The sequence below is a fragment of the Mustela putorius genome, unplaced genomic scaffold (genome assembly GCF_011764305.1).
Source record: "Mustela putorius furo isolate JIRA1106 unplaced genomic scaffold, ASM1176430v1.1 tig00003846_pilon_pilon_pilon, whole genome shotgun sequence".
In the NCBI taxonomy this organism is placed as follows: domain Eukaryota; kingdom Metazoa; phylum Chordata; class Mammalia; order Carnivora; family Mustelidae; genus Mustela; species Mustela putorius.
Genome location: NW_025421999.1, coordinates 22,476,904 through 22,496,861, shown reverse-complemented (window position 1 = coordinate 22,496,861; position 19,958 = coordinate 22,476,904). Strand labels below are relative to the sequence as shown.

General features: G+C 35.3%; 1 protein-coding gene across 9 annotated transcripts in view; it reads left to right on the top strand.

Annotated features, from left to right (window-relative positions):
- Positions 1 to 19,958, top strand: part of CUNH8orf34 (chromosome unknown C8orf34 homolog) — a 394,040-nt gene that overhangs the window by 84,923 nt on the left and 289,159 nt on the right. For 7 of the 9 annotated variants that reach the window (XM_045063224.1, XM_045063225.1, XM_045063227.1 and 4 more), the window contains exons 3-4: positions 2,591 to 2,722; positions 5,440 to 5,568. The exons of 1 other annotated variant lie outside the window; for it this stretch is intronic. In XM_045063224.1, coding sequence (XP_044919159.1) covers positions 2,591 to 2,722; positions 5,440 to 5,568 — 261 coding nt within the window. The remainder of the gene's footprint in view (positions 1 to 2,590; positions 2,723 to 5,439; positions 5,569 to 19,958) is intronic. One more of the 9 variants, XM_045063228.1, reaches the window with a different exon arrangement.

Here is a 19,958-nt window from a genome sequence, read left to right as displayed (position 1 = left end):
TTTCTGATATTGACAAGTTTACTGGGAATATATCTCGACAATTATCTTTTTTCTTTAGATTTTTTTCTTATATTCAGTGAATCTTTTCAATTAGCAAATCCAGGTCTTCAGCCTAAAACTGTTTTCCTCTTGTGTACTTAGTTGTTGTTTTCATTATATTTGCTTTCTATTTCTTCTTCAGGAAGATCAGCTATGTGTAAATTGAGTTTGCTTTGCTGTTCTTCATTCCTCCCATTTCATTTCACATTATATTTGCCTTTCTTTGTTGACTAACTTCTGGGAAGATTTGTCAAGTGTGCTCTCTGTGTTACTGATATGATTTTCTGCAGTATCAGTTTTTTCTCTCTGGCTTTGAAAACAAATTTAAATGTTGGTATTGCATTTTGGTTTACTGTCAGCATTTCCTTATCTTCTTTATTTATTTCTGTTTGTAGTTATATTTTATTGTAGACTAGTTGATTAACCTACCTCCTCTCACATTTCTTTTTGTTCCATAGAATCCATTTTCTTTATTTCTTTATTAAGAAGTCAATTAGCCATATTCTAAAATGTAAAGGTTTTTCAGGGTAAATTTTTCTAAACTATGAATTTTCTTTATATCTTGAGTGTGGTGTTCTTGCTTTTCATATTGAAATTTTTTTTAAAATTATTTTTTCCATTTATTCAAATTTAAATGAGGAGTATTCTATCTAGTTTTAGGTTTATCAATTAATAATATAGTTGGACTCTTCTTTGTCCCCTCAAGGTATAGCTCAGGACAATTTGGATCCCTTTCAAACATTTTAGAGAGAAAAAATCATGACTGCTCCTAAAATTCCATTATCAGTTAAATGCTATGGGTCTCTCCAATAATCATGAATAACTTTGTCTCACCTTGTTTTTTACCAACTAAATACGAACAGTATCATTGCTAGATTATTTAAGTTAATGTGGATTTTTCTTCTAGCCTATAGTGGAAAAATTAAAAAGCTACAAAATCCAGTATGCTATTCCTCCCTTGTTCTTTTTAGCTGTTTTGTTTGTATCATGAAATGCTTTGTTTTATGATCAGGATTCCTTGTTCCTTTAGCTGTGTTGCATTAGAAGATATTATAGACCTAGGATGGATATAGAAAGACAGACTCTCCTAGAACAGCAGAAACAGATGACTTTGATACAGGGGCATGTGTCAGGGATGCCTAGAATTCTTCCAGTCCTTTTCTTATTTGCCTGTCTTTTGTCTTATTCCTGTCTGTGGAAATATGTCCTGCATTTTGGCAGACCACAGACCGATATTTCTGTTCCTAGAGTTTTAGAATATTTGTACCTCTTTTGGTATTGAATGGCATGTTAGGAGTTCATAAAATTAGGTAACAGCTAGTTTAGTACAATCTTAAAATAACAATTTGGGGAATCCATATAATGTTTCATGATTTCTATTTGGTATTTACAAGTGGGTGGCTAGAGAAAGAGTGGGGAGTCATTCATAAAGCTAGGATGATTTGACAACTTATAAATTTAAACAAGAAGGCAGAAGGAAACTCTAAAGTTTAAGGAATGTCACACAGATGAAAGAGGAAGACGAGGAAGCAGTGAATGAGACAGAGAAGGAAGAGTCAAATGGTTGATATAGAGATGAGGAGGATGTAGGGCCCTGAGTATAAAAGAAGAAAATATTCCACAAAGATAGGCCTGTCTAAAAATATGAAATGCTTGGCAAAGTTGTTGAGAGGGATGAATTCTTGGAAAGATCATTTAATTTGGGAATTGGTATGACTTTGACCACCTTTGAAGGGGAGCTATAATTGAACGAAGTTGGTTGAATTACCCTTTCTTTAATAGAGAAGTGGAAAAAAATGGGTGATTCTAGGGAAGGAATGTAGGTGACTATCAGTGGTTTAATATGTCTTAGTGAAAAATAGATAAGGTAAAATCAGATGAGTAAAATTTACATAAATGTTTAGTTGTTTTTATTTATTGTATTTATTTATTTATATATATTTTTAAAGATTTCTCTATTTACCTTTGAGAGAGAGAGAGAGTGAGTGTCAGGGGAGGGACAGAGAAAGAGAATCTCTTCAAGCAGGCTTCCCACTGAGCACAGAGCCCTGCACTTGCCCCATCCCACTGCCCTGAGCTGAAACCTAGGGCGGGTTCTCTGAGGGACTCAGCCACCCAGGAGCCTCAGATGTATTCATTTACATTAGAATACAGTGCTTCATTCCATAATACGCATTTAAAGAATGCTATTTTAAGTAATGGTAATCCATGCCTTAAAGAGCCATACTAAAAAGCCTTTCACAGTTTAACATGGTCTTCATCATATTAATATACAAATTGAATCACATCAAATTCAAAACTAAAATGTACAGGAGAAATTAAGCAAGAAATGCTCTTGAATACTTGCATTATTTTTGATGTGAGGTGAACTATAGTTTTTGCCAGGCATATCTAATGACCTCACAGATTTAGTTTTTGATCAATCTTGAAATCATTTATCGTTGAGTTTATATCAATCTTGAAATCATTTATCGTTGAGTTTATATATATATATGTATATATATATATATATATATACATATATATATAGTTTGTTTGTTTGTTTTAACAGAACATAAAGGAACAAGAAGGGATTTCAGAAGTTATGATAAGCCTTGGCAATTAAGTGCAAAGAAGCCTAAAAAGTCAAAAAGTGACCTTGCTGTGTCTAACATTTCCCCACCATCACCAGAATCCAAATCATGTAAGGAATTTTGTCATTCAAATATTACTTAATGTATGTAAGTATGTATTATTAACGAAATGAAGAAAAGGTAAGAATTGAAGTCAAACTTTTTATGATATTTCTGGCTATTAATCCTAATGAATGTCATGTTCATTTCAGCATTATACACACACTCATATGCTCAAGCATGTTTAATTGATTTAGATCTTCTTGAATATAATAGTCTTTTAAGAATATAAGCTGCCTGGAGCAGGTTCCTTGCCTGTCATGTTCAGTTGCAGCCTTGTATCACATTCAAGGCAATACTAGACCTACATTTAATAAAGTACATTTAATAAAGCAAATTAAATCTTTTAGAGGGGAAGGAAAGGATATTTATATTAAAAAATTTAACAAAATTTAAATTTTTAATCCTTTTCTCTTCTTAGCCCCCTCAAATTCTACTTCCTCAGAAATAGTTTGTATATTTTCACATCTTTTGAAATAGTTTGCATCTTTTCACATCCTTTTCTTTGTACAACTAGCATATAAAGTAAGTGTGAGTTGATTTGCCTTATAAAACTGGCTTTAGACTATACACATTCTTCAGCAATTTGTTTTTATTATTTTAGAATGTGTTGTGGGTATATCTTCATGCTAAACTTAGATATAAATTATACTTTTTAAGAAGTGTATACTGTAGTATGCTGTGAATGTGCCATAATCTATTTATTCCCCTGTGGGAGAATGGTTAGATTGATTATAGAGTTTTGCCTCCACAAACTACTACCTGAAATAAATGAATATCTTGCAATTTCTGATAAAATAAACAACATACCACATAAATATAGGTGTTCTCACTTCTTTATGATAATTCACCAGCTGTAAGATTACTGGGTCAGAGGGTCTGTGTATTTTTACTATTTCCTATTTCTTTTTTATAAGTAAATATTTCCAATTACTTTTTTAAAAGGGGCAGAAAAAATATTTTGGTAGTCTGAGATTGCCTTTGGCATAGCATTACCATATAGATATTTATTTTAATCAAAACAAAAAAATACGGTTTGAAAAGTGAAGTAGTATTATAGGCTTCTAATATAGAGCCACTTTTTAACTCTTTTAGATTTTCCTTTTGGTACACAAATGTACATATCCAAACATACAAGTTGCTTACATAGTTCCCTTTTTTACTTTTTAAATTTGAGGCATCATCTCTTGACCTCCTTCTAAGACATTGTGGTTTCATACCTCAGGCCCATTTTGTCCTCACAGTATAATCATGCAAGTATTTCAAATACTGAATATATACTACACAACGATGTTGTATTAATTAGCCATAATTTCAAAGTAGGACCATAGATATGCAACTATTAATTTGTTTCTAGAACTTATAATTGTCTTGTTTTTCTATTTGCTTTGTTTTCTGTGTACCCCTCGCTAGTGTTTCACCAAACCTTGCCTTAACATATTCAGCACTCAATATGATCAAATAAATCAAGTAATTCTAACTTTGATCTTACTTTATTTTATATTTTATTTCATTAAAAAAATTAGAGACCTTTCTTCTGCAGCCCTTTGTCTTCTTGCTCTATCATGGCTTCTTGGTTTTTAGCATTTTTCTTAGCTGTGTTCTGAGACCATGCTTCACTGCCATCCTGAGGATTCTCTTTTCCTCCTTCTTGTGGAGGACCATCTGTCTCCTGTCTCCACATCTCCTTTCCACTTTTAGGTTTATTTATTCATTTTGATGGCACACCTTCACTACAGGTTTTCTGAACAAGAATGATTGCAAGACAAATATTTGAATCCTTATAAATAACTTGATTAGTTCCTCAGTTGGGTATAAAATTCTAAGTTAGAACTGATTTTCAGTTGGAATTTTGAAGGAATTTCGTCTGTGTCTTCTGGGGCAAGTATGGCTATTAAGAAGTCTGAGGAGAACTTGATTGCTGTTTCTGTCCCTGAAAGCTTTTAGGATCTTTTTCTTTTTTGCCACTGTTGTAAAATTTGGGGATAATATGGTTTGCATTGTTTAGGACATTTAATGGATCCTTCCAATCTGAGAAATGGGGTTTTATGTCCTTATTGCTTTGGCGTTTGTCCTCCTTGATTGGAGCTTGAGTGTTGAAATGTTATGAAATAGCCACCTTTTTGGGCATCTCTCTCCTCAGGGACTAGATTTCGGTATTCTCTACTTTGCTAGATACAGTTACCATTCCTGAATTTATACTGCTTCTTCAAAAAAAAAATGCTATTTCTTGCCTAATAATGTCTTCTCTTCTTGTTTGTGTAATAATTTGACCCAAACAAAATTTAATATACTTTTATTAGGAATGTGGGGGAGGTGAAGGGAGATGTGTTCTGTCTTCTCTTTTATCAGAAGATAGCAAAATGTCTAAAAAATATATACTAATTGCTTATGAAGAAATTAGAAATTTTTAAGCTACTAGATGATGATATAAAATATACTTTGCTTGTATGTTTCCCCTAAGTTACAGAAGTCACTAACAGTAAACAGTGCTTGAATTTTCTTTTTTCTATAAATAGTCACACTTCCCTTTTACGAGTTCAGTTAAAACATTTCTTAAAATCCAGCTTCATAACTTCCCTCTGTTTGCCCATAAGGAAACTATTTCCAAAACAAACATTTTTATTCTGTACATTGATCTTGATACAGTCTTTCACATAATGATGAATAGTAAATTTTTATCATTATGTAGCATGCTTATGAAGTAATCATTTTTTTTAAAACATAGTGCCAAGGTCAGTAGATCATCCTAAGTGGAACTGGCGAATTAAACCACAAAGCCGTGATTTTGATGAATTGAACCACATCCTTCAAGAGAGCAAGAAGCTGGGAAAAGCCCTTGAGAATCTCTCTCGAAGTAAGTTCATTTACTTGATTATAATTGAAATTCCTAACCATATTAAAGTAGAAACATTTATTACTATTGCCAGGAACCCATTTCCAGCATCCTCATAATTACATGAGAGGTTGTAAGAGAGTGCATGAGATTGGAAATGAGGATTGATCTTGCATTTTCCACATGCTCCTGGGAAGACAGGTATAGAGAGTAGGAGGAGCCATTTGACTCCAGTCTCTCTACCAGTTCTCTGTTATGCAGGTTACTTGCACACATACAATGGTATCTTACTCACTCTTCTCTTTTGGACCTGATTGTTCTGTGTCATCCTAAAAAGTAAACACACCTATTGCCTCCATGAGTATTTGATGTCTCTAAACTTTTTAAAAAAATTCTTTATTTAAATTTAGTTACATATCATATATTATTAGTTTAAGTGGTAGAGTTAAGTGATTCATCAGTTGCATATAACATCAAGTACTTGATACATCAAGTTCCCTCCTTAATGCCCATCACCCAGTTAACCCATGCCCCACCCACCTCCCCTCTGGCAAACCTCAGTTTTTGTTTTTATTTTAAAGATTTATTCACTTATTTATTTATTTATTTATTTGACGGGGGGAGAGAGAGAGAGAGGGACAGAGGCAGAGGGAGAAGCAGTCTCCCTGTTGAGCAGGGAACCCGATTTGGGACTTTATCCCAGGACCCTGGGATCATGACTTGAGCCAAAGGCAGACACTTAACTGACTGAGCCATCCAGGCACCCCCTCAGTTTGTTTATTACTGAGTTATTACTGTTATTAAGAGTCTCTTACGGTTTTACCCCATTTTTATCTTATTTTATTTTTCTTTCCCTTCCCCTATGTTTATCTGTTTTATTTCTTAAATTCCACACACGAGTCAAGTCGTATGGTATTTTTCTTTCTCTGACTGATTTATTTCACTCAGCATAATACCCTCTAGTTCCATCCATGTCACTGTAAATGGCAAGATTTCATTCTTTTTTATGATTGAATAATATTCCCGTGTGTATGTGTGTATATGTATACCACATCTTGTTTATCCATTCATCTGTAATGGGCATATGGGCTCTTTCCATAGTTTGGCTATTGTGGACATTGCTGCTATAAATATTGGGGTGCATGTGTCCCTTGGAATCATTATTTTTGTATCCTTTGGATAAATATGTAAGAGTATAATTGCTGGGTCATAGGGTAGTTCTGTTTTTAGCCTCTTGAGGCACCTCCATGCTGTTTTCCTGAGTGGCTACACCAGTTTACATTCCCACCAACAGTGTAGGAGGGTTCCGTTTTCTCTGCATCCTCGCCAGCATCTGTCATTTCCTGACTTGTTAATTTTAGCCATTCTGACTGGTGTGAGGTGATATCTCATTGTGGTTTTGATTTGTATTTCCCTGATATCATTGATATCTCTAAACTTCAAATGGTAGCAACTGGGGCACATTCTTCTTAAAAATCCTTTCAGAACCCAGCAGCATACTTTTCTGTAAAAATAATGATTCTGTAATACAAGGCCTAGGTTATAGGTTTTGCTCTGCCACTTATTAATAACCTTGGGTAAATCATTAAACTTCTAATGAGCCTTGGTCCTCTCATCTCCAGAGAAGGAAAACATAATTCTGTTTCCTTTTTCTGGTTGGTGTGAAAGTTTAAAAGAATATACTTCAAGTAAAAGCTTTTAAATATTACTATCATGAGAGTAGGCTATCGAATACTTGATTTGATAAACGCATTCTATATATGTAGACATACATATATATATCTGTGGTTTTAGTAATGAGTTCAGAGTATTCCTACCTTTCTCTGGTTCTTAAATATATCTCAATTTTAAGATTAGATGCCTTTAGAAGCACATTAATGCCATGGTCTCACTAAAATTTTCTTTTGCTGTCATGAAATATTAAGAATTCTTAAATAGAAAATAGCACACTAGCTTGTTCTAGTGGATTATATTTTAAGAGCTATATGTTTCTTTAGGTAGCACAGTTTTACTAGTTTTATGATGTATCAAAGTTAAAAATGCCTGGGGGGATGAAAAAATTGGGTGAAGGTGAGTGGGAAATATAGGCTTCCAGTTACAGAATGAATAAATCATGGGAATAAAAGGCACAGCGTAGGGAAACAAAAAAATAAAAAATTTCCCCTTGGTATATTTTGACAGAAATACTGTATATATCATATGTGTATATAATATATGTATATTTGTATTTTGTAGTAGGTTATAATTATACATATTTGCACATTATATTTTACTATATTATAATTTTATATATAGAAAAAGGTTGAGTTTTTTCATACATCTTAGTGCAAAACTCACTAGAGCCTTTTTGAACTTTTGTGTGGTGAACCCATGTCACAAGTTAATTTGCCCTATGGTAAGATCTTATAATTTTTCAACTAAGTTTTTAATTTTAATTCCAGTATAGTTAACATATGGTATTATATTAGTTTCAGGTGTACAATATAGTGATACAACAGTTCTATATGTTACTCAGTGCTCATCATATGTGTACTTTTTAATCCCCATCACCTATTCACCCATCTTCCTCCCACCGCCCTCTGGTAACCATCAGCTTGTTCTCTATAATTAAGAGTCTGTTTCTTGGTTTATCTCTCTTTTTTTCTCCTTGTTCATTTGTTTTGTTTCTTAAATTCTGCATGTGAGTGAAATCATATGGTATTTGTCTTTCTCTGACTGACTTATTTCACTTAACATTATATGCTCTAGTTCCATCCATGTTGTTGTAAATGGCAAGATTTCATTCTTTTCTATGGCTGAATAATATTCTCTTGTATATATACACCACATCTTCTTTATCCATTCATCTATCAGTGGATACTTAGGCTACTTCTATAGTTTGGCTGTGGCAAATAATGCTGCAGTAAACAGGGATTATGTATCTTTTTGAATTAGTGTTTTCATATTGTTTGGGTAAACTCAGTTGTAGGATTACTAGATCATATGATAATTCTATTTTTAATTTTTTTGAGGGCCTCCCTACTGTTTTCCACAGTGGCCGAGCCAGTTTGCATTCCCAACAGTGTACAAGGGTTTCTTTTTCCTGCACATCCTCACCAACACTTGCTGTTTCTTGTGTTTTTGATTTTAGCCATTCTGACAGGCATGAAGTAATATCTCATTATGGTTTTGACTTGTATTTCCTTGATGATGAGTGATGGTGAGAACATTTCCACATGTCTGTTTGACCATCTGGATGTCTTCTTTGGGGAAATATCTGTTCCTGTCTTCTGCCCATTTTTTAACTGGATTATTTATTTTTAGGAGGCTGAGTTTTATAAGTTCTTTATAGATTTTGGATACTAACCTTTTGCAAATACTTTTTCCCATTATATGAATTACCTTTTAGCATTGTTATTTCTTTAGCTGTGCAGAAGCTTTTTATTTTAATGTAGTCCCAATAGTTTATTTTTGCTTTTGTTTCCTTTGTCTCAAGAGACCTTTCTAGAAAAAAGTTGCTACGGCTAATGTCACAGAAGTTACAGCCTGTGCTATCTTCTAGGATTTTTATATTTTCAGTTTTCATATTTAGGTCTTAATCCATTTTGAGTTTATTTTTGTGTATGGGGTAAGAAAGTGGTCCACTTTCATTCTTTTGCATGAAGCTATCCAGTCTTACCAGCGCCATTTTTGAAGAGATTGTCTTTTTCCCAGTGCATAGGATCTTATAATTTTGCCATTAATAGACATCTTCTGGTTGAGATTCAAGAAGGCCCAGCTTTTGGCTAGATTTATTTTTGGAAGAAATAATCATAAATTGAGTATAGCTTATTACTATATTATGTTCATGAAATAAGTCTTACCCTATTAAATGTCAAAGGTTTTTATTAATGTGTATAAATCTTACCCCTTTGGGCAGAGCCTGTGGCTCTTCATAGCCTCTCAATTTATATAAAAACATGAGTTTTAAAATGATTGAGGAATATGCCTAATTATTACACAGACCTACAAATAGCATATTAGTCAATTTTTGTTCTTTGAAATATAACTGCCTTACAGAGACTTGTTATATCATTGTTAATTGGCAAGAAAATATTTGGCCTGTTCCTAAGACTTCTAATGAAGGAGTTGGATTGCCTTTCACTTATCTATTTACCAAGATGTGGAGAAGAAATACCAAGGTTCAAGCAATGGTCTGTCCCAAGAAAACCTAGGGTGTGACCTTGTAGGTGGTACCTAGCAACTTATTCAGACTTAAATTCTCTGTTCCCTCTTTCTTGACAGGATTCAAATAGTAACAGGAAAGACTAGATATTCTCTCCAGTTCACAAACAGGATTTTTGTTTTAGTAGCAATTGTATCATGCTTCTTTTTCCTAGCTTTTTGCAAACCTTTCAATGTAATGCTTTATCTTAAAGTCAGTCAGGAGCTATGTAATTCTTCATGCTATGATTTTCTTAAAAGGTAGATCTGCTAGAAAAACTTGCAGTGGCTTGTAATGCGGCTTGGTCATGATGTGTTGTGCCTGGATCCCTCCCTTTGCAGCATTTTTGAACATTGTTTAAACATGACTTTCTCATTCTAGGAGCCTGGACTCCTGCCCTTTCCTTCAAATGTTTGTTTCCATCTGACTTTCAAGTAGTGAGGAAAACTGCTTCTAAATAGGGAAATTGGGAAGATACAAGACCCTCATATCCCTAAATACTGTAACTCTTCTAGTGGCTGTGATTGAAAGGCCTTAGGGTAGTATCTTTCTCAGTGCATTCTATTAGGGCCCATCATCTTATTACTGGTGTGTTAATCTCAATCAGTTAGTTAAGGTGATGTCTGTCAGGTTTCACCACCATTAATACTTTTCCTTTTCGTAGTTAATAAATATCTTAGGAGAGATACTTGAAAACAAAATATCATGTTTCTTTTTCACACTTTTACCTAGTAACCTCAGCATCCATTGGTAAATCTTGCCTGAAACAATTATTATAGGGGTTTTCTAAAACATAGTGCTTCTTTCATTCCTTTATTCATTGTAATTCTTCTTTAATGGAGAGAAGGAAAATGGACTTATAATCACCCCCAGAATAACAGTGTCTATTCATCTTTGGTCATGACTGGTCATATTTCTGTAATATTCAGATATGCATTGGATATGAATATGGATACAGGTGGATATATGTATATGTAGATATGGGTATAAATGTGAATATAGATATAAGCATTTCTCTTTGGATATTGATGTAAAAGAATAAAATACATATTCCAAAATTAATCCACACTGATTTTTCTTGGTTTTGAATATGCTAAATTTGCCAGGTTAAATTTACTTAATAGCTTTTTCAAGAAACCACGGTCTAAAAGGGACAGATTTGTTAAGAGGTCTTGATATTTCTCTTCTACCTACATTTTCTATGCCTACTCTCTACATGGGTGAAAGACATCTTCTAAAACATAGCAAAGTATCTCCAGGGATTTGTGCTTCAGTAGAAGTATGAGATAGCATTAGTAGTAATTATTGCTTTGCAATGGTCTAGTGTCCATCAAAATAAATAATTTTTTTCTCTAGAATGCCTTGTGGGAATAAGGACAAGTGTATATATAATTAATAATTTTAGGAATCTTTTCCAGAGATGAAAGAAAGAGTAGTGCACTTGTATTATGTCTTGTATTAGATAAATGTCTTGGATTATATATGTATTATGTTATTCTGAATCCTTCTCTGTTGAATAACATCTCATTTAACTATACTTCAGTCACACACATACACACACTTATGTACACATGTGTCTGAGTTTGTAATTAAACTGTAAATTCAGTCATTGTTAGGTACACATTTTTCAAAGTGTTTTTTAAGATATTATAATATTATATACTCTATGCTGTTTGAGTTCTATCCTTTTTTGAGACCACAGTGTATATCACATAGAATAGATGCAGGTGTTGCTGTGGGAAATGTCATGGGTCCTGCACTGCCCTTTACTTGCTTGCAGTTGTGAGTATACCATTTGTCCTCCTTCCTCAAGTTTCCTCTTCATTAAAATGAAGTAATGTATCCCTGATTACCATCAAGAATCTCTCCAGTTTTCACAAGTCTTTATTTTAATGATCAGTAATTTATATTCCAAAGTTAAATTGTGTCCATGACTTATAGCTTGTGGTTCAACCTCCTTGCATTCTTTTTTTTTAATTTTTTTTTTTAGATTTTGTTTATTTATTTGAGGAGAGAGAACACATGAGCAGTGGGGAGGGCCAGCAGGAGAGGGAGAAGCAGACTTCCTGTTGAGCGGGGAGCCCAATGTGGGACTCAATCCCAGGACCCTGGGATCATGACCTGAACCAAAGGCAGATGCTTAATGACTGAGCCACCCAGGCACCCAACCCACTTGCAAACTTTCTAGCTCTTTGTTATCCTTACTCTGATCTTCCTGCATTGTGACTTTCAGTATACAGGAATATCTCTGTTGTATTCTCCCCTCATTCTTTTTGATCTTTTTCCCTCACCTCTGCTCTCCCTCTTCCCCTGCCCAGACTGAACTCTGGGCCAGTTTTAATCAGTATCCTCTTTCCAGATTGTTTCCATCCTTCTGTTGTGTCTCCTTGTCAAATTCCCATCTTTGAATAAGTGCTGCCATCTTCAGCTCCACTTCACCAGTAAGGCTGGGAGCTCTAGGGAGGAATGGCAGGGCCCATGAACACTATCCTACAAATTCTTGGTTTTCAACACTGTTACTTATCTTGGTCAGTCTTTCCCTTTTTATCCTCTTCTTGCAACTATGAAAAACCCACACAATAATCTGCACACCTCTATTTATTCCCTGTCTCACTGTTTTAGCAATTAGCTTTCCTCTAACTTTAGAGAAAAGCTTAATTGTGGAATGCGTAGAATGTGTTCTCCTCTACCATCTGCATACGTAGAATGTGTTCTCCTCTACCATCTGCATACGTAATTACGTCCACGTCTATTCTGCCCTTCTTTCATTATCAACAGAGAAGGTGTTTCTCTTGTTTAAGGCTTTCCAAGCTTTCCACCCATGATGCTGATCCCAGTTCCTGCCCAGTATTCTGAGATCTTATTCCACTAGTTGCTTTGTCTTTTCTTTATGTGGAAATCTTTCCAATTCTAGTCCCCCTAATAGTAGTTTTGTGGCCATAGGAAAATTGCTTAACCTCTCTTTGACTCAGTTACCTTTTCTGCAAAATTGCAGTAATAATGGCTCCTATTTCTTAAGGTTTTTGTGAAGATAAAATGAGATGTTGTGTCTCTAAAGAGCTTCACATGGTGCCTGGTATATCATAATTGCTAATTAAAGGTTAGATATTATATTTCTATTACTGTGTAACAAATTACCACAAACTTGTGGCTTTAAAAAATAAAAAGTTACTATCTTATAGTTTCTGTGTCTCAGCAGTACAGGTGTGGGTTAGCTGAATCCTCTGCTCTGGGTCTAGGTAAGCTGAAATTAAGGTGCTGGTTCATGCTGTGATCTCATCTGAGGCTTCATGGTCTCTTTCCCTGCTCATTCAGGTCATTGGCCAAATGTAGTCCTTGCTAGATCCCTGTTTTCTCATTGGCTATTGGCCGGAGATTGCTCTTAAAAACTAGAGGCCATTCTCAGGTTCTTGCCTTGTGATCTTCTCATAATGGTAGTTCAGTACTACTTTTTTGAGTGTACTGGGGAGCATCTCTCTGAAAGCATCTTTGAGTGTACTGGGGAACATTCTCCCTGAAAGGCTCACCTGACTAAGTCAAGGCCATCCAGGATAATTTCTCTCTGATTTACTCAGTTAACCAGGGAGTAACCAAGTTAGGAGAGTGATATCCTTTCATATTTGATGGTCCCATCATGCAGACTCAAAGAATTACACAGGTGTGTACGTTGGGGGCCATCTTAGAATTCTGGTTACCACATATATTATTAGTATTACTACTGTTTATCCCTAATAGCCTATAACATGCTCCAGCTAAGCATGGCCCAACAGAAATGTAATGTGAGCCACATGTGATTTTATATTTTCAAACAGGCACATTACAAAAAAGCAAAAAGAAGTCTATGAAATTAATTTTAATAAAATATTTTATTTAACCTACTATATCCAAGTTATATATGGTAAAATATTTTATTTAACCTACTATATCCAAGTTATATATGGAATACAAGCTTAACTTGTATTCCATATAATTATTATTGGCTTTTTTTTTTATACTGAGCCTTCAAAATCAGTTGTGAATTTTAATGTACATCACATCTCAATTTGCGCTAGCCAAATGTTCAGTAGACACGGGATGAGTGGCTACCATATTGGATACCACAGCTCTCATTAATGTTAAAAACAAACTCATAAAAACTCTTCTCTCGAATTTGAGTTACCTCATGACATTATCAGAATTCTTCTTCTTCTTTCATACAGATTTTCAAAAAATAAATAATGAACACTCATTATTTCCACTTGTTCATCTTCCTTTCCTCCCTCAGTGTGGCTGTGTGATTGCACCTATCATTCTGTTGAAACCTTTCTCACTATGGTCACAAACTGAAGCCACATTGTCAAACTGAATACTTTTCCAGTCTTCATCTTACAAAATTGCTCTGGTAGTTTTAACACCATTGATTATTCTGTTCTTTCTTCAGATGCTCATCTTCTACTTTCTGGGACCTGGCTCTTATTTTCTTGATCCTCTTGGATGCCCTTCACACCATTTCTTGTAGGCTTCATTCCAGTGCTCTTCTTTCTTCCTGGCCACTTTAAATGCCGTTCCCACCTGTCGTCTTCTGTTCTTTCAAATGCTGTCTGTTTCCATTGTTATCCTCCCTCATAGTTTTAACTATGACCTCTACACAGCTAAGTCAGATGAATATATTGCCCATCCAGATTGTTTATACTTTATATAAAATGTTCGAAGTGTATCTCCTCTTGGATATCCCACTGCCATCTAAACTCAGTGTATCCAAATAGATCATTCATCTCTCTTCAAACATGACCTCTTTTCTGCATACCATTCTTCAAGTGATGGCACCATTGCGTACCAGTTCACCCAAACTGGAACCCTTAGAGGCTCCTTTCTCTTCCTTGCTGTTCATAAATAATCAGTTGCCAAATTTTGTTCATTTTTCCCTCTATCTTGGGTTTGATTCTATTCATCCCTATTAGTACTCCCAAGTTCACACTCAGCATCACCAACCAGATCACTGGTTTATCCATTCAGCATGTTCTATTTTGTTCCATTTCATTCCTGTCCTGGGACAGAGAACAGATGCAATCCCTGCCCTTACTGAGCTTACTGAGCCCTTATTACCTTGCAATAACCTTATGTAGGGTAGTCTCATGGCCAAAATCTCTGTGGCTTAATACAATACAAGTATTTTCTTACTCAGGAAGTAGCCCGACGATGTGTGCTGGGGATGCAGACTGCTTCCATCCTGCTATTCTGCCATCTTGAGTATGTGACCTCCAAGGGTCCTGCTGAAGGGGGAGATTTCTAATGCCTAGGGGTAGAAGTGTAGTGCATTACATCTGACCACAATGCACAACTAGCTGTAAATAAGGCTGGGAAATGTAATCTAGCTTGTGTGTACAGGTCCTCCATGGAAATGGTTTGAGGAATGAATAACCAGTCTTGCCCACACTCTTGTTTCTCAGTTCCTCCAGTACCTCACTGTGATCATTATGATGGATCTAAAGTGAAAACCTGACACCCACTTCTTGCAGATATTCAGTGTCTCCTTAAAACCTCAGAGAAGATGCCAAGTGATCTGACCCTTAATCCTGTCTCCGGTGTCACTCTCATGACTAGCCATTTATGTACAAGCAACATGGGAGTTTTTCACACTTACTGAAGTTCTTCCCATTTCATATACTTCCTTACCCTGTCCCTGTACCCTCACATGCCACTGTCACTTCTCTCCAGGGCTTCCATTTCCACCAAGTCACTCCTATTCCTCCCTCAGCTCAAATACCACTTCTTTCGAAATTATTTCCTTTTGCTGCCCTTCTATGGACTGGATTTGGTGGCCCCTTTTTGTGCTTCCATATTTTTCTCTGAACACTCTTCTTTGTTGTTATCTGCTTTTCACTCATCTCCACTCTACATCTGCCCTTCCCCAGCACGTAGCACATAACTCAGCTATGATGTGCTGAGTGAGTGCCACCTGTGATTCCATTTCTTCCTGATCCCTCTTCTCTGAGACACCTCCCTTACCCTTTCTTCACTGCAGAGTTACTTCCTACTTTTCTATGTGTGGTCCTTTGATATCAGTTGATGGGTTTGGTATTTGTAGATTTGATTTGTTTGCTGAGCTCTTTGGCTTTGACTGTGGCTTATCTATTTAAGGAGTTATGCTTAAAAAATAGATAGATAAGTGAGTAGGTAAATAACAAACTAAAAGTAACAGAGCAGTAGTTCTGTATTATATGACATTGGTCAACAGAATCTTTTTCTTAGAAGAGTTCTGTTTCTAGGGTAGCAGGGCTTCCAGCATTTTCCAAGCCCAAGGCTTTTGCTTCTTTTGGCAGTTTTCTCTTAAGTGAGGCAGCAATAGGATGAATATCTTTAGTCCATCCAGACATCAGTCTACAGATTGCAGTTCATGAGAAACACTGACTGGAACTTTTCCAAGGAAAAGAGCCCAGCTGTTGAAAGGACAGAAGACAGATATTTATGCTTTGTGACTGATAATAGCAATCTGGACTCCGCCAAGAAAAAAATCACAAATGACTTTTTTAGTTTGTCAATCATGAACATACCAAGAGGTCTTGTCTGACAAACAGCCTGAGGAGTCATTAGAGGATGACAATCTGTGAATGAGAATGGAAGCAGATAAATAGAGAACTGTTTGTCCATTCATTGCCATATAGATTTATCCAGTCTTCATACATTATAAGATGGTTAACATGGGCACTCAGACCTCAAGTTCACCTTTTAGTAGGAGGGATAAGTGTGAAAAGCAGAATTTCACAGCCTTCTAAAGGTCCTTAGGAGGGCCTATGGGAGTGTAAAAGAACCTCCAACAAAGGGGTTTAGGTCCCGTTTGATCGAAACTATGTCTGAATGGAGTCTAGAAGGATAGAAAGGTAAAGCTAAGGTAAAAGAAGAATGAAGATGTGTAAAGCTAAGGTAAAAGAAGAATGAAGAGAGAGAAGCATGTATGTAAGAAGAAAATTTTGTACCTTTGTTGCATAAAGGATGAAGTGAGTAAGAAAGGCTATGAAGAAGGAACAAGTGTTTTTATAGTAAGGAGATGGGTAGGGGCCTAATGAAAACCCTGAAAGTTTGGAATTATCCTTGAAAGAGTCAATTAATCAAGGATAAAGGCTGGAATGTGTTTCTAGAACAAGACTCCACAAATTCTGAGCAGGGAGCCAAATCTAGCCTGTGGTCTTTGTAGCCCATGAGCTAATAAATATATTTCTTACATTTTTAAAGGTTGTTTTAAAAAAAAGAAGAAATATATGGATATGACACAGACCATATGTAACTTTAAAATCCTGAAGTATTTACTATTTAACTCCTTACAGAAAATTTTTCCCAACTTTTTTCTTTGGTAATGATACTGAAGATAGAATCCCTCACTTTGTACTAGGAACTCCCTTTGCTCTAAGAGCAGTTAGTAACCTATCTAAAGAGTGTTTTAATTGGCAAATGGTCAGGTATAGGTCTGAGGTATCAACAGTGTTCAATTTATTGGTATGTGTAATACTTACATAGGTATTTGCTCTAACACTGTGCAACCCTTGGTAGTATCCTGGGACACTAACTCAAAAAGTAATCCCTAATTTGTAACATTTGTCAATTTCCATGCTGTAAATATGCCTAATGTGGTTTATTTCAGGCTACCAATTAGTACTCAATGAGAAGTTGGGAAGAAATGTGCAGAATTGGTTCTCACAAGCTAGTTTTGGACCAGTTTGGATATCTTCCATAGGGAAACATTTTGGAGAAATAGCTCATTCCATTTCATACAATATGAATTTTCTGACCTACCCTCATGGATTAATTACACTGACTAAGCTGTAAAGACTCTTGAAAATTTTCTCCTTCCATTTCTGTTAGCTACAACTGAATTTTATCTGTAGGGCTAAGTTGATACCTGGGAAGATGCACATTATGGTAAAGCAGATAGCTGTGGTTTCCTTGATAGAGCACAACTCACATTCGGAAATGTGAGAACTGTGTTTTGGCATTAATTTCTGATACCACTGAGACTTGTTTGGGGATTAGAATAAATGGAAATGCCCATAGGCTGAAGGACACAAATGAAATTCATCCAGATGGGCTTGCACTACAGCAGAACCAGGAAGCCACCTCTGCTATGCCTGCTGGAGCCCTTGCTTCTTTATCTAGAAGAGAAGCTTAGTTTCTGAGGGAACTCATTTTCCCCAGTTTCTTATGGGCAGCCCACTTTTATAAGGTGGACACCCATTGCCACCCTAAGCCAAGCCTCTTTGGCTACTCTGATAGTAGAGTGTTTCCTATAAGGTATTGGTGTGACTTTTAGGAAGACCACATTATGCCAGTGTGCATTGAGAGTCCCACAATTAGGTTGCTGGAGGGGGTCTGGGTGGGAGGGATAGGGTGGCTGGCTGATGGATGTTGGGGAGGATATGTGCTATGGTGAGTGCTGTGAATTGTGTAAGACTGATGAATCCTAGACCTGAACCCCTGAAACAAATCATACATTATATGTTAATTAAATATATAAAAGCTGTATTTGTTGAAAAAATAAATAATAAAAATAGAAGGAAATAAAAAATCCCACAATTAAACTCTAGGCTTTCTTTCCTTACAACATATTATAGCAACCCACTATATTTTTTCTTGCATATTTTCCAGGGTATTTTCTCTGTTCCCCACTTCTCAGCTTCTATAAACTGAAAAAATATGACTTAAGATACAGTGGCTCTTAAGAGTTAATGAAATGGCCAAAAATTGTTATTCTTCTCTCAGGGAATATCTGTGAATGCTCTTCTAGGCACTAGGAGAAAAATCCTGGCTCTTCAATGTGAATTGTTCTCATCACGGCTTCATGCTTCTGTAAAGGAGCATTTCTTTAACATTCTTTCAACTGCTTTTAATCAGTTCAAGCTTTGATTAAAAATGAAATAACAAAAAGTGAAAAATTTCCAGGCAATTTGATATAAATAATAAGAAGTGGAAAGAATTATATATATAATAGAGTGGAAATTCATTTGGGTAATTTCTTGGGCAAATTCATCAAAATATGTAAATGTTAGGAAAATATAATAGTAGGTATTTGAACAAAATATGTAAGGCCAAACACCTGGAACAATTAGAGGTATAATTCCTTTCCCAAATGAAGTTTCCTGTTTACCTAGTTTGAGTTTTATTCTGGGACCTGTCACTTCATCATTCTTTAATATCTCTTCATAGCAACCTTCTCTTTATAGCCAGTTTTCACTGGCAAATATTTCTTTGTCTTGCAAAAAAGCTCCTGATGCATGCTAAAATCAAGAGTAATGGACCATGAACAGAGGCTGCAAAGAGTTAGCTCATAAGTGTCGGGTATTCTCACTATTCAAAGGCCTTTTGACTTACTTGCTTGTTCTTGGCTACATTCTAGATAGGTGAAGTATTACTATTATCTTTATGAATAATGGGTTAAATAAATATGAGGGGTAAAAAACTTAAGGATCAACTGAATGCTTTCTAACAATCGAATGAGAAAATTCATTGCAGGGCCAAGGGCATTAATGCAGAAAGTTGAAAAAATCAAGAGAGTTTAAAAAATTCGAGTCACTTGAATCATGCATTATTTAATTCTAAATATCTAAGCTTTATGACTTTGGATGAGAAAAGAGTTTTTTTTTTAATATATCTTTGTTCTCTCTTTTTAAAAATAGACTAAGTCTCTTAAATATTTGTTTTTATACCATATGTTCAATTTTAATCTTGAACTCATTGGAAAGGAATGCTTCTTTAGTACTATAATAAATGTAAATACAAGCATTTAAAATATGTATTTGGCTTCTATAAACCAGAATAATGTATTTTAAATCATCCATAGACTATGACATAAACTACTTGATACTCTGAAATTCCTATATTAGCTTGAAATTGGAGTCATCTCTTTTCGCATAGTGACACATAAAAATTCTTAGTTACCAATAACTTTTACCAAAAAATTATTTCATAGAGTACTGTGATGAAGAATGTGTCTCAGATACATTTGTGTTTTAGTTTTATCTACAAGGGGAAGTGTCAGGCAGCTTACCGAAATGAAGTAGGGCATCTTTTTCTACTTTGTGTATAATTGATTTAGTGATTTCAGTGGAGAGCGAAATAATATATAGCAACCAACAAAGTACTGGCATTCTGTACAGACATTCTGTACCTGATAAGGTGAGGGGATTTTTACTCAGACTTATTTTCTTGCTACTGTTTGCAGGTTCTTTTCTCCAACCCAATTCATTCGTTCTTAGGT